The 14,155-nt window shown below is 43.0% G+C and overlaps 1 protein-coding gene across 3 annotated transcripts in view; it reads right to left on the bottom strand.

Annotated features, from left to right (window-relative positions):
• FAM91A1 (family with sequence similarity 91 member A1) overlaps positions 1 to 14,155 on the bottom strand; it is a 56,153-nt gene that overhangs the window by 31,661 nt on the left and 10,337 nt on the right. For 2 of the 3 annotated variants that reach the window (XM_024102620.3, XM_005288781.4), the window contains exons 5-9: positions 10,796 to 10,863; positions 8,923 to 9,036; positions 7,689 to 7,779; positions 1,317 to 1,379; positions 25 to 131 (exon numbers count right to left, since the gene is read on the bottom strand). In XM_024102620.3, the coding sequence (XP_023958388.2) occupies positions 25 to 131; positions 1,317 to 1,379; positions 7,689 to 7,779; positions 8,923 to 9,036; positions 10,796 to 10,863 (443 nt within the window). The remainder of the gene's footprint in view (positions 1 to 24; positions 132 to 1,316; positions 1,380 to 7,688; positions 7,780 to 8,922; positions 9,037 to 10,795; positions 10,864 to 14,155) is intronic. The other variant, XM_065586084.1, reaches the window with a different exon arrangement.

Below are 14,155 nucleotides of genomic sequence, written 5' to 3'. Positions count from 1 at the left end.
AGAAACAAACTAAGCGTTACTTACCTCTGCCACATTAGTGTGTTCATCTATTGAAACAAATATCTTGTAGAGAAGAGTTTCAAAGTAATCACCTTGCAGTCTGTTCATTACAAAACCTTCAAGTGGAGGCACTGGAAAGAATTATTTTTAATACTATGGTTTAAAAGCTTTAAGTTTTCAGAATATTTTGACTGCTTAAAAGCTGAAAGATTTTTTTTAAATAACCAAACTAAACTTTATTCTAGTTCAGACTACGGGGTAATTTACAGTATTTTCCCTCCAAGTTCAGATTTATTCATTCAATTTCTCTGGTGCCTTTCCAACTTTACACACCTCCCAAAACTTAAACACAGTAAAAAAATCTAAAATCATTCTATGAAATATTTGCATTCAGCTATTTTCTAATGATATATTCTCCCATAAGAGCTAAAGCCATTCTGCCCAGCTGTATCACAAGACCCCACCTAAATCATCCTGCAGTCAGTCACCAGCCCATCCACCTGTAAAAACTCCCAGCCTACTTAAAAGGTCTATGAAAGAGACTAGCTTTCTAGCATTTCTGAATGGTTAATATGTCTGGAAAGAGTTGAGGACCCAGCTACAGCTTAAGTGTCTTGCCAGGTCTAAACTGTAGCAGCGCGAGGTGGTCCCACTGTAACCAGGTCCCAAACCACTTAAACCAAACACAATTAAATCTTGCCCTTGAAATTCCATCCCAAATATCTTGGGAGCTAGTGCAGCACTCAAAATAATATAATTGCTCCCTGCATGTTGCACCCTTTATCCAGTGGACAGCCACATTCTGCAGAAGCTCAAGTTTCCACATGGTCCTAAAGTACAGCACATTACAGTAATCAAATGTTGAGGTGACAGAGGCATGAATGATGGAAGTGAATAAGCAACCAGTACTATCAATATTAACTGAATCAGAAAGAAAAGACTTTTTTTTAATATGGTTAAGTTTGTACAGTTATAGTATCCATGTTAACTGCAGATACACCGAAACAAGGACAATTGTTTAAATTATACTTAAATGTCTTCATCTCCACATATGTTAAAAGCAGCTTTATTACTTCAGATAGAAATATAAGCTGAAAATAAATAAATACTAATAAGGATAAAGGACAAAATTTTAGCAGCAAGTTGGAAAGCCATTCAATAAACAAGAAGAGTTTTCAACCATCTTTGTGTTATGTTTAAATAGATCACTTTAATATAAAAAGACAAGCAGCACCCAAAAAAAAGGAAACTTAAGTTATCTGGAATGAATCTCTTCCCACGAAAACATAGCTACTAATGCTCAAACATACACTCACCTGCTATACAACTGTCATCAGATATTGGTACATCAAGGTAAATAAATCCTTTGTTATATAAACCTTTAAAAATAAAAAAAGGTATGTCATTTTAGAAAGTTGTTTACCCAAATATTAATGATACTAGTAGACGCTATATTTTTTTTAATCGATTCAGGAAGTTTTAACCTCTCCCACCCCACACTCCTGAATAATATACAATTATACAACTATGATTAGACCAGAAGACTAAACAAAACATTAACTAGACATTACATTGAAGCAGAATCCTAAATTAATCACACCACAAAGACAAGGTACAATTTGACCCACAGCCATATATTTACTTCAGAGACAGGGATAAGGAAGGTAACAGGGCATGGAAAGAAGGGTGATCAGCAATTGAGGTATCTAGGCTTACTGCAGAAACATGGGGTATGTCTACACGACAGTTAATCTGGATTCTTATTTGAGTTTTAGCATTTACCCTCTACCATCTACACAGAAAGACCTCTGACCCAGGGTTTTCCTGGCTGGGAGTGTGGGTTAGAGGCTGGGCTCTACTTTTAATTGGGCAGGAACCCACAGTGAAGATGCAGACTTAACTCACTCAAGTGCTCATAGTACTCCAATGCCTTCCCACAATCCACCCCCACCTGAAGGACAGACAAGTTCTCTCACATATGACTGGGAAACAATCCTAGTGTCTCAGCACAGAGAGCCATGGCATGTGCCCCCAATATACACGGGAGTGAATAAATAGTGAGGACACAATAATGAAGGTATGCCTTTGTAGTGGGGATACTCACACCAAGACTAAGCTAACCTGAGTGCTCAACCTTGGTGCCAATCACCTAGGTTAACTGTGCAACATAACTATGGAGAGGGATTTCAAAAGGCAAGAACTTGAGAGCCCTGACTGTTAACTCTAAGAATTGTATCATGAGCGAATAAAGCACAAACCTTGATCACCCAGTGTATTAGGTGTCCGATTTATTGCCTTTTGTTTATCTCTGACCTTAGGCCAGAGAGCATATCTACTCCCTGTTCAGTATAGCAGAAAGGACACTATCAGCACTCAATTTTTAAATGTGTGTGTTTTTATTTAACTCCTTATTCTTGTGTCAAAGTGTTTTATTTAGCCCAGGATAGGATATTTGAGGCTAACTACCTCACAAGTTAACACCTCCAAGAGTTACTCAACTATTTGGCACTGAAAATATTATGAGAAACAGTAGAAATTTTCACAAATAAATTGCCAAGTCAACAGCCAACCAGGCAAGAAAGCTTGATAAGATACAGTTTTAGCACAGTAGGGATTTGAGTTGCAACTGTGTATCATATTTTAGTAATACAGACTTAACTAATTGAGTTCAGACTGAACTCCTGGCTTATGTTAGGAATTGCATTGCCTTCTAAAAACAGAGATACACACAATATATAATGGACTACACACTGACAGGCCTGCACAGAGTAGGTAGCAACACATACCCAGACAGACTGTTAAGCACATGTAGTGCAAGACAGCCTGTTGTCATAGGCCAGGAGGACACATGGCAAGCTGACATAACCCAAAGTGACGTGCTTTTTACTGCTTTCTCCGGGTGCCATGTCCATTGCGGGTGCAGGCTCTCACTTGCTGTGTATGGCAGCATATACACAACAGATTTTAGGCCAACCAAACCCTTTTCCTCATAAAAGCCCATCCCATTGGTGGTCCACATCTGCTTTTTCCACCCATGAAACAGGGCAGGATCCCTCTGCACACCCACATTGGGCACACTGCTATCTATACATTGAGTTTGCACCCTTTTCTTTCGTCAGGTACAGGCAGCAGTTAGCCTTAAATACCTTGAAGGGTCACGGTCAAGCATTTTCATAGTTTTTGTTTTTCTTAAACCCTCTACTGTTCTTACATCCACTCAAAAGCTTGAAATTAATCTCCCTCACTCTTTCTACAGGTTTTATCTTGTTCCATTTAGCAAACACTTAATTTCTTCCTGCTCTTCTTATGGGGAATATACAGTATAGATCTGCTTCATTTGCTATCTTGTTTGCCATCAGCGGCATCAATGCCACTAATGATTTAGGTACAGACAACTCAGGGAAGAGGGTTTGTTAGTCAGCTTGGGCTCCCTCTGCTGGCATGATAACTTGACTCAAAATATTGTTGTTTCTACAAGAACAATGGAAACATAGGCCTGGTCTACACTACGAGTTTAGGTCGAATTTAGCAGCGTTAAATCGAATTAACCCTGCACCCGTCCACACAACGAAGCCATTTACTTCGACATAAAGGGCTCTTAAAATCGATTTCTGTACTCCTCCCCAACGAAGGGAGTAGCGCTGAAATTAATACTGCCGGTACAAATTAGGGTTAGTGCGGGCGCAATTCGACAGTATTGGCCTCTGGGAGCTATCCCACAGTGCACCATTGTGACCGCTGGACAGCAATCTGAACTCGGATGCACTGGCCAGGTAGACAGGAAAAGCCCCGCGAACTTTTGAATTTCATTTCCTGTTTGCCCAGCGTGGAGAGCAAAGGTGATCATGCAGAGATCATCAGCACAGGTAACCACGCAGTCCGAGAATGGAAAAAGAGCACCAGCATGGACCATACGGGAGGTACTGGATCTGATCGCTGTATGGGGAGAGGATTCCGTGCTAGCAGAACTATGTTCGAAATGCCAAAACATTTGAAAAAAATCTCCAAGGGCACGATGGAGAGAGATCACAATAGGGACTCATATCAGTGCCCCGTGAAAGTTAAGGAGCTCAGACAAGCGTACCAGAAAACCAAAGAAGGTCCAGGGCAGAGCCGCAGACATGCCGCTTCTACATTGAGCTGCCTGGAATTCTAGGGGGGGGCCGCCACCACTACCCCACCCCTGACTGTGGATTCCGAGGAGGGGATAATCTCAGCCATGCCTGAGGATTCTGCAGATGGGGAAGATGAGGAAGAGGAGGAGGAAGACGAGCTTGTGGAGAGCACACAGCACTCCGTTCTCCCCAACAGCCAGGATCTTTTTCTCAGCCTGACTGAAGTACCCTCCCAACACTCCCAAGGCGGTATCCCAGACAATGAAGCCATGGAAGGGACCTCTGGTGAGTGTACCTTTGTAAATATAAAACATAAAGCATTTAGCCAAGCGGTCGGGGGGCGGGAGGGGGCATTGGTGCTGAGCTTTTCACGTTTGGCTAGCAGGGATCTTCCCTGATACCAGCCACGCGGTGGGGGGAGGGGAAAAGCGATCATCCCAGAGAATTGGATGGGGGTGGTGGGGATTAGTTTTTTTTCTGCTGCTGCACGTTAACATGAAAACCGCAGAACTCAATGGGCTTTGCTTGGTATGGGAAAGGAGAGCGCTGCTTTTATGAAGGTTGCAGAAGCTGAAAGTCAATGGCTTACCATGGCCGCATGCAAGCCGAATTCTGTTGCCCGGCCCTGTGTCTGTGATCTCTAACACCAAAGCCGCAAACACTCAATATTAAGATGCAAAATGTGACCTTGTACCGAAATCACACGTGCTATGTAATGTGAATAGTATTGTTCACCATGAAAGAGTATAAGCATTGTTCTGTAAAATGTATCTTTTTAAATACTTCTCTCCCTTTTTCCCCTCCCGCAGCTGCAAATTTTTCAAGCCTCCCTCCTCCGTCCCGAAGGCTATCTCAGATAAAGTGGCGAAAAAAAACATGCGCGAGACGACATGTTCTCAGAGATCATGCAGTCAACCCGCGATAAAAGAGCTCATCTGAATGAGTGGAAGGACACAGTATCAAACTACAGGAAAGCTGCCAATGAACATGAAGACAGGAGGGACGCCCAAGATGAGAGGTGGTGGCAGGAGGATCAAAGGAGGCAGGATGCTCCTCTGGGGCTGCTGCGTGATCAAATGGACATGCTCCGGCGTCTGGTGGAGCTTCAGGAACTGCAGCAGGGTCACAGAGTGCTGCTGCAGCCCCTGTATAACCACCCTCCCTCCTCCCCAAGTTCCATAGCCTCCTCACCCAGACGCCCAAGAACACAGGAGGGGAGGCTCCGTGCACCCTCCCACTCCACCCCAGTGGACAGCCGAAGCATTCGTTCATTATTTTGAACTTTTGAAGTTGCCTTTTCCTTCCCTCCTCCCAAACCCCACCCGGGCTACCTTGTCAGTTCTCTCCCTATGCTTATAATCAATTAATAAAGAATACATGATTTTTAAACGATAGTGACTTTATTTCCTTTGAAAGCAAGCTGTGATCGAAGGGGGGAGGGTAGATTGCTTACAGGAAATGAGTCAATCAAGGGCCGGGTTTTCATCAAGGAGAAAAACAGAACTTTCACACCGTAGCCTGGCCAGTCATGAAACTGGATTTCAAAGCTTCTCTGATGCACAGCGCTTCCTGGTGTGCTCTTCTAAATCGCCCTGGTGTCTGGCTGCGCGTAATCAGCGGCCAGGCAATTTGCCTCAACCTCCCATCCCACCATAAAGGTCTCCCCCTTACTCTCACAGAGATTGTGGAGCACACAGCAAGCAGCAATAACAATGGGAATATTGGTTTGGCTGAGGTCTGCGATTTCAACATCCCCAACGGTTATTTTCTGGTCTGGGAAGTAAAGCCCTTGCTGCAGCCATTTAAACAGATTAGTGTTCCTGAAGACGCGAGCGTCATGAACCCTTCCCGGCCATCCCACGTTGATGTTGGTGAAACGTCCCTTGTGATCCACCAGTGCTTGCAGCACCATTGAAAAGTACTCCTTGCGGTTTACGTACTGGCTGCCCTGGTGCTCCGGTGCCAAGATAGGGATATGGGTTCCATCTATCACCCCACCAGTTAGGGAATCCCATTGCAGCAAAGCCATCTACTATTACATGCACATTTCCCAGAGTCACTACCTTTGGTAGCAGCAGCTCAGCGAAGGCTTTGGCTACTTGCATCACAGCAGCCCCCACAGTAGATTTGCCCACTCCAAATTGATTTCCGACTGACCGGTAGCTGTCTGGCGTTGCAAGCTTTCACAGGGCTATCGCCACTCGCTTCTCAACTGTGAGGGCTGCTCTCATCTTGGTATTCTGGCGTTTCAGGGCAGGGGAAAGCTAGTCACAAAGTTCCATGAAAGTGCCCTTACGCATGCGAAAGTTACGCAGCCACTGGGAATTGTCCCAGACCTGCAACACTATTCGGTCCCACCAGTCTGTACTTGTTTCCCGGGCCCAGAATCAGCGTTCCACGGCTATAACTTGCCCCATTAACACCATGATCTCCAAAGCACCGGGGCCCGCGGTTTGAGACAATTCTGTGTCCATGTCCTCATCACTCTTGTCGCCGCGCTGCCGTCGCCGCCTCCTCCTCGCCTGGTTTTTCAGGTTCTGGTTCAGCATAGACTGCGCAATAATGCGCGAGATGTTTACAATGTTCATGACTGCTGTCTTGAGCTGAGCGGGCTCCATACTTGCCGTGGTATGGCATCTGCACAGTTCACCAAGGAAAAAAGGCGCAAAACGGTTGTCTGCCGTTGCTTTCACAGAGGGAGGGGGAGGATGTACCCAGAACCACCCGCGACAATGTTTTTTGCCCCATCAGGCATTGGGATCTCAACCCAGCATTCCAATGGGCGGGAGAGACTGCGGGAACTATGGGATAGCAACCCACAGTGCAACACTCCGGAAGTCGACGCTAGCCTCGGTACATGGACGCACACCGCCGAATTAATGTGCTTAGTGTGGCCGCATGCACTCGACTTTATACAATCTATTGCCAAAAATCGAATTCTGTAGAATCGGAGTAATCCCGTAGTGTAGACACACACACACACACACACACACACACACACACACAGGTTCTCAGCAATAGAGTGGTAGATCCTTGGGAAATCAACAAGAGATTGTCCTCACCAGATCATAATATTCTTAAGAGTCCCATGTTTGCTATCTAATAGTGCTCTTCAGAACAGAATCAACTACTATTTTAAAAGCTCTCCCCTCCCCAAATAGTATACATTTGATGAATAGTAAAGTGAAGCAATGTCTCTCTCTCAAATTGAAACAATGTATCTCTCATTTGGGTCAACATAACCTTGATGTCTAGAAACTGCATAAGTATGACTTTTTTTTTAAGATATCTCTGTGGGAAAGTCATTGTATCATTTCAAATAGAAATAGAGCGACAGCTGCCAAAATAAATATATACCGCTAAGAATCAGTGTTATACTATTTAGGAAACATTATTTATAGGTGATTTCCTCCACTTTTGTTTTATTCCATAATATTTTCCTTCATCTCTTATCTATACTAAATGCTTCAGCCTCCTATGTTCCTTTTATTCCTAGTCTGAAATACTGGTCCTCAAATTTTTCCTCAATAAATTCTACAGTCGACAGAAATGCCACATTTGTTAGACACTTACTGTGAACTACATTGTAGTCTAGTGATCCAGCAAGCTGAGGACCTGAATCAATTATCTTATCAATAACAGATTTCTCAGATGTAGTACAAATCTATGTAAAAGAAAACATGTTAATTTCTAGTAAGATCTGTCTACGCATTTTACATACAGTCATTTGGAATGAAAAGTTTTCAGCTTTAAGACAGTGAAAACTAATAAAGGCATCTTTACACAAGGAAGTCTGTATATGAACCACATATTTAAGCTTGCCAGAGTTGTCTAGTTTGTTACTCTTATCTCTGCAGAAGTAACCTCATCACAAGATTACGCACACCTCTGGAAGCTGTATTTAGTTTACTGCTTGCTGAAGATTTAGCTAGTGAAGTTCAGATTAAAATAGTTTTTAAAATTCACTGATGATACAGTGCTCAACTTTTAAGTAGGGTTGTGTATTTTCAATACAACTTATTTAACTATAACAGTTCTAAAATAGGTTAAGTTTCAGATCTAAATACAACACCTCTATTTAAATCATTTTACAGTTATGCGATTTTGGACTACAAATAATCTGTATCTGAAATGTACTAGATTCCATCCAAACACTTAATTTCTGCTTTGAACAACTGACAATCTAAATGAGACCAGCAACATAATATAGTTGTTTCTTTTTGTTTCTTAAGATATATGCATCATACAGTTCACGGACATTCCTTCAGGGAAAAATGTATTTTGCAGTCATGCTGAAATAAGTTTCCTAATACCATATAACCCAGAAGTCAGAATTCACAGGAAAAAAGAGAAAGCATACCAATAAAAAAAACCCTTACCACTATTTCCATAAGAGATTCTACTACAGGGATCAGCAACCTTTGGCACGCGGCCCAGGCCAGTTTGTTTACCTGCAGCGTCCGCAAGTTCAGCCAATCGCAGCTCCCACTGGCCGCAGTTCACCACTCCAAGCCAATGGGGGCTGCGGGAAGCGGCGCGGGCTGAGAGATGTGCTGGCCACCCTACCCGCAGCGCCATTGGCCTGGGACGGCAAACCTCAGCCAGTGAGAGCCGCGATTGGCCAAACCTGCAGATGCTACAGGTAAACAAACCAGCCCAGCTCACCAGGGGCTTTCCCTGGCGGGCCGTGTGCCAAAGGTTGCCGATCCCTGTTCTACTACATTAACAGATAAACAGTACAGATTTGTAATCTTCCCCCATTTTCTCAGTAATTAGCAGTGTCTAAATTTGGTTAAACACACAATACCTTTATGTCATCCTCTGTGATGTAGCCAGCCTGTACCACCCACCAGGCCTCTACGGCAATCTCCACCGGCTTTACTGGTAGCAGATCACGAGCAGTTTTCCTTCTGAAAAATTTCTGCAGTGGTACAGTCCATTTGAGATTGTACATGTTAAATGTTATTGATTACAAATCGAGATGTTACCAGTTTCCTTTACACCATAAAAACAGCTACTTGTAAATGCTTACTTTCCAAGTACTTCATACTCAGGCATTAAACAAACACTGCAGGATACGTTGGGATATGGGAAAGTTGCTGATTTTTATTCCTAATCCCCTAAAGTCACTGAATGCACATGTATATAGCACACAGGGATATGAACTTGTTTAAAAAACAAATACATTCTCTCCACCCCAAACCAAATAAAAATGGGAAAATGAAAACAATCCATTTGTGTGTGTACTCAAGTCTGCTAGCATGAAGTCCAGGCCTGAACTATTAAAAGCACACTAGCATTTTATTAGCAAAAAAGCAGAGCCTAAAGATACAGGATAGCATACAACATATCAAATGGAGTGTTTTTATAGGCAGAATACTTTACAAAATTAATAAGCAATGCATCATAAGAAGACGTATTCTGTTTATTTCTATCGACAGACAACGATTACACTGTGTTCCAGATGAGCATCATGCTATGAGCTACTATAAACTTCAGTTCATGAAACAACAGCTAGAGGGTACTGTTGTATTGATATCGTTAAGATTACTCTTCTCACAATCTATAAAGCAGGCCCCTATCCTTTTTGTTTCCCTCAGCCTACACTAAAACTCTTAACTTGGATACACAATCCTTTGGCCAAAGGCGCAATGCTGTAACTGAAGACAGAGCACTTATGAATTACTTACTACATTCTTAAAGAGGAAATTATTGTTGTAAACTGAGCTTGTAAAAGGGCTAGATCATGCAGACATCAATAATGAGATTAATCTTGATGTCGTCAGTAAAACTGATCATACACAAAAAAAAAGGGCTGCATGATCAGACCCAACACTGCAACCTCAAACAATATGAGTAGTATATAAACTAAATAGAATTTACATTAACTACTCTGATTATAAGCTTTTGGAGGCATACACCAGAGCAAATTCTGCTCTCAATTATACCAGTATAAATATGGAATAACTCCACCAACACCAATGGAATTACTTCAGATTTATACTAGTCAAAGGAGAATTTAGCCCCTTGTCTTTGTCTAGAGATGGCCTTAGACCAGTGGTTCTTAAAGCCGGTCTGCCGCTTGTTCAGGGAAAGCCCCCGGCGAGCTGGGCTGGTTTACCTGCCGCGTCCGCAGGTTCGGCCAATTGTGGCTTCCACTGGCCACAGTTCGCCGCTCCAGGCCAATGGGGGCTGCAGGAAGCAGCGCAAGCTGAGGGATGTGCTGGCCACCCTTCCCGCAGCCCCCATTGTCCTGGAGCACCAAACCGTGGCCAGTGGGAGCCAAAATTGGCCAAACCTGCGGACGTGGCAGGTAAACAAACCATCCTGGCCCGCCAGGGGCTTTCCCTAAACAAGCGGAGGACCAGCTTTGAGAACCACTGCCTTAGACAAAATGTAGCACTGTATAAGTAGTAATAAGATAACAGAAAGCTGAAGAAATTTTAATTTTTTTCTAATTTTTTTTGTTTTGCTTTTTACCACAATTAACAAAGATATTTTAATAGCTTTGAAGAAACATACATAGGTTAGTGCATTATTGTTTGATTAATCATAATTTTACTAAAGAGGCATATGGCATCCTATCCCCACCTAGAACATTTTTGTCAAGATGGAGCCAGGCATGGGAGGCAGGACCGACACTTAGAATAGATGGAAAGAAAATTAAAAACAAAACTTACTTTTGATGACCTACACTGGTTCATTAGATCAATGTACTGGTTTCTTCCTATACCAAGAAGCCGTAGACCTGAAAAGTAAATGTTTGATTTTCCTTAGGAAAAAAGTCTATTTTTAATTGCAGATGTGAGAACATACTATTCTCATTTTTAAAAGTATCTCAAGAATGTTTTCAATACTTCCTTCTTTTTTCTAAAGAAACGGCACCAAAAATAGATCCTGCTAACTTGGATGGTAGCCACATCTCTGCCCAAGAGCAGAATTTGGCCCCATTCATTTCTTTTGCCCAGACTAAATTCATAGATTCCAAGGTCAGAAGAGACCATTGTGATCATCTAGTCTCACCTCCCACAAAACACAGGCCATCGAACTTCCCCAAGATAATTCCTAGAACAGATCTTTTTAAAAAAAAATCACCCAACTTAGATTTTAAAATCCACCAAGACCCTTGGTAAATTGTTTGATTAATTAATGGCCACTGTCAAAAATTCACACCTTATTTCCAATCTGAATTTGTCCAGCTTCACCTTCCAGACACTAAATCATGTTATATGATTGGGGGGAGGGATAGCTTAGTGGTTTGAGCATTGGCCTGCTAAACCCAGGGTTATGAGTTCAATCCTTGAGGGGGCCACTTAGGGATCTAGGGCAAAATCAGTATTTGGTCCTGCTAGGCAGGGGGCTGGACTCAATGACCTTTCAAGGTCCCTTCCAGTTCTAGGAGATAGGACATCTCCATTATTTAATATATACACTCTTTTCTGATATACTGAAGAGACGATTATTAAATATTTGATCCCAATATAGATACGTATAGACTGTAAATCAGTCTTAACTTTCTCTTTGTTAAGCTAAATCGATTGAGCTCTTTGAATCTATCACTAGAAGGCATGTTTCCTAATGCTTTAATCATTTTTATGGTTCTTCTCTGAACCCTCTCAATTTTTTCAACATCCTTCTTTAACTGTGGGCTGCTGGAATACTGTATCCACACAGTATGTCACACTAGTGCCAAATACACAGGTAAAATGATCTCTCTACTCCTACGCAAGATTCCTCTGTTTATGCATCCCAGGATCACATTAGCTCTTTTGGCCACAGTATCACCTTGGGAGCTCATGTTCATGATTATCCACCATGATCCCCAAATCTTCTTCAGAGTCACTGCTTCCCAGGATAGAGTACATCCTGCAAGTACAGCCTACCTTCTTTGTGTACATTTAGTCATATTAAAACGCATAATGTTTACTTGCAGCCAGTATGCCTATCCAGACCGCTCTGAACCAGTGACCTGTCCTCTTCATTATTTACCACTCCCCCAGTTTTTGTGTCATCTGCAAACTTTAACAGTGATGATTTTGTTTTCTCTTCCAGGTCATTGATAAATATGTTAAATAGCATAGGACCAAGAACCAATCCCTGTGGGACCCCACTGGAAACACACCCACTTGATGATGATTCCCTATCATCTTACTATAATATAGTCAGAAGAAAAATTTAATATAAACTATTTTTTTTTCTTTATGACACAAGAGTCACAGCACAGAGGGGACAGAGTCACCAAGATCTGTCCAACATCTTCATCACCTCAGCCTTACCTTCAGTCAGCTGGTAGTAATAACTATGCCAATACCAGACACTACTGAGTTAGCTGGATTTTTAAAAAGGCTACACATTTAATAAGGCTGGACACTAAGAAGCAGAGCCAAAAGGTTACAGTGGCCTCCAAGAAAAATACTTCATTTTAATTGAACAAGGTCTTAATCCAGTGATCTTTACCCATATAAACCATACCAATGAATTCAGTGTGATCACTTCCATGAGTAAGGTTACAATACTGGGTCTCTTCTGAATAGTTACTTACAAAAGAGTTTGGTGTCTCTTGCTGAAAATTGCTGTAGTTGTTACCTCCTGCAGATCCTTACATAGCCAAATGTCCACTACATATTTATCTGTTCAGTTAGGAATAATTTTCAGTCATCTGTCCCTCAGAAATCAGGAAGACTTTATCCTATTTCCTCCACCCACATTTTCCAGTAAGTCTAACAAGACCACTATGACGGGGCGCACTCGCCCCACACTGGATGGAAAGGGGTTAATCCTACCATTGTGGGCTGAGGAAGCCACACCTCCTTCACCCTACTGGGCATGCTCCAGGTGTACCAGTATGAAAGGGAGCAGCTCGGGTCAGTTGGGGCTGACTGCTATGGAGAAAGGATGTATGCTGCCTGCTCCAGGCAAGGCTCAGCGGACGCCTGTGACCTTAGGAGCTGGAGATGCCACAGCCCTGGCAGATGCCAAGGCAACCCCGGAGGCCTTGCAGGGTTGGGCGGAAGGGCAGACCAGAGAACCTAAAGGTAATAGGAAAGCCCAGACCACAGCAGCAGGGACAATGGCAGGAAGCAGCCCAGGGAAATCCAACAGCAGACCAGTGAGTGAGCTGAAGCCTTGAGTCAGAGTGTTTCGGTAAAAGCCTTTCCCCACTGACTCAGTGGCCCGCACTATGGCTACTACCAGGGTGCTGGGCGGGAGTCTGGTGTAGAGGGAGGGGCTGGACACCCCTGCTGGGGGAGATGAAACCCTCCCCCTATATCCAACATTGGTCACTAGGCCTTAGTGCCCTGCGAGAAGGGGCAGATTTCCTGACTCTAGCCATTAGACCTTACTGCTCTGCAAAAAGGGGCAAAGTTATTGACTTGGGCCACTGGGCCTTACTGCCCTGTGAAAAGGGGAGGATTGATGGACACTGACCCCTGGGCCTTACTGCCCAGTGACAAGGGCAAATTTATGGACTCCAGCCACTAGGCCATACTGCCCTCCTAAGGGCAAGCGTATGGACTCGGGCTGGGAGGCACGTAGAGATAAGAGACATATGTTCCCCTCCCCCCCCCTTTTTTCCCCTAAACAAGGTAGGCACATTCCCCGCACACAGGACAGGGTTCTCCCCAACTGTGTCACAACCACAAAAAAGTGCCCTCACTCTCAAGTGTGGGTTCCCCTGTCCCAGTTACAAACAAGTCTAGTCAGAGGACGACAAAAATTTAACACACAAAAATTAAAAATAATTCCAAGAAGGTAGTGACTTAGAATTTACTTCCTGAAAAATTTTGCTTTTTCAAACATGTTATGCTTCTTGAAATATGTTTCTTGAAATATATTTTAATTTCAGCAGCTACATGGTGTACCCCAGTCAATGTTCTGCTCTTGCTGCATACAAGTGTGCCTCTCCATTCTCCCCTTGTTTATCTAAAGTGCATAGGTTGGATTTGATTTTGAAATTCCCTCAGGCCTCAAAATTGCCATCTTATATTTTACCTGCCATCATTATATTCTCATTTACTGGCTTTGCTAGGGCTGGATTT

The sequence above is a fragment of the Chrysemys picta genome, chromosome 2 (genome assembly GCF_011386835.1).
Source record: "Chrysemys picta bellii isolate R12L10 chromosome 2, ASM1138683v2, whole genome shotgun sequence".
Lineage (NCBI taxonomy): Eukaryota > Metazoa > Chordata > Testudines > Emydidae > Chrysemys > Chrysemys picta.
Note: the sequence above shows the minus strand (reverse complement) of the source record. Positions and strands in the feature narration are given on the sequence as shown.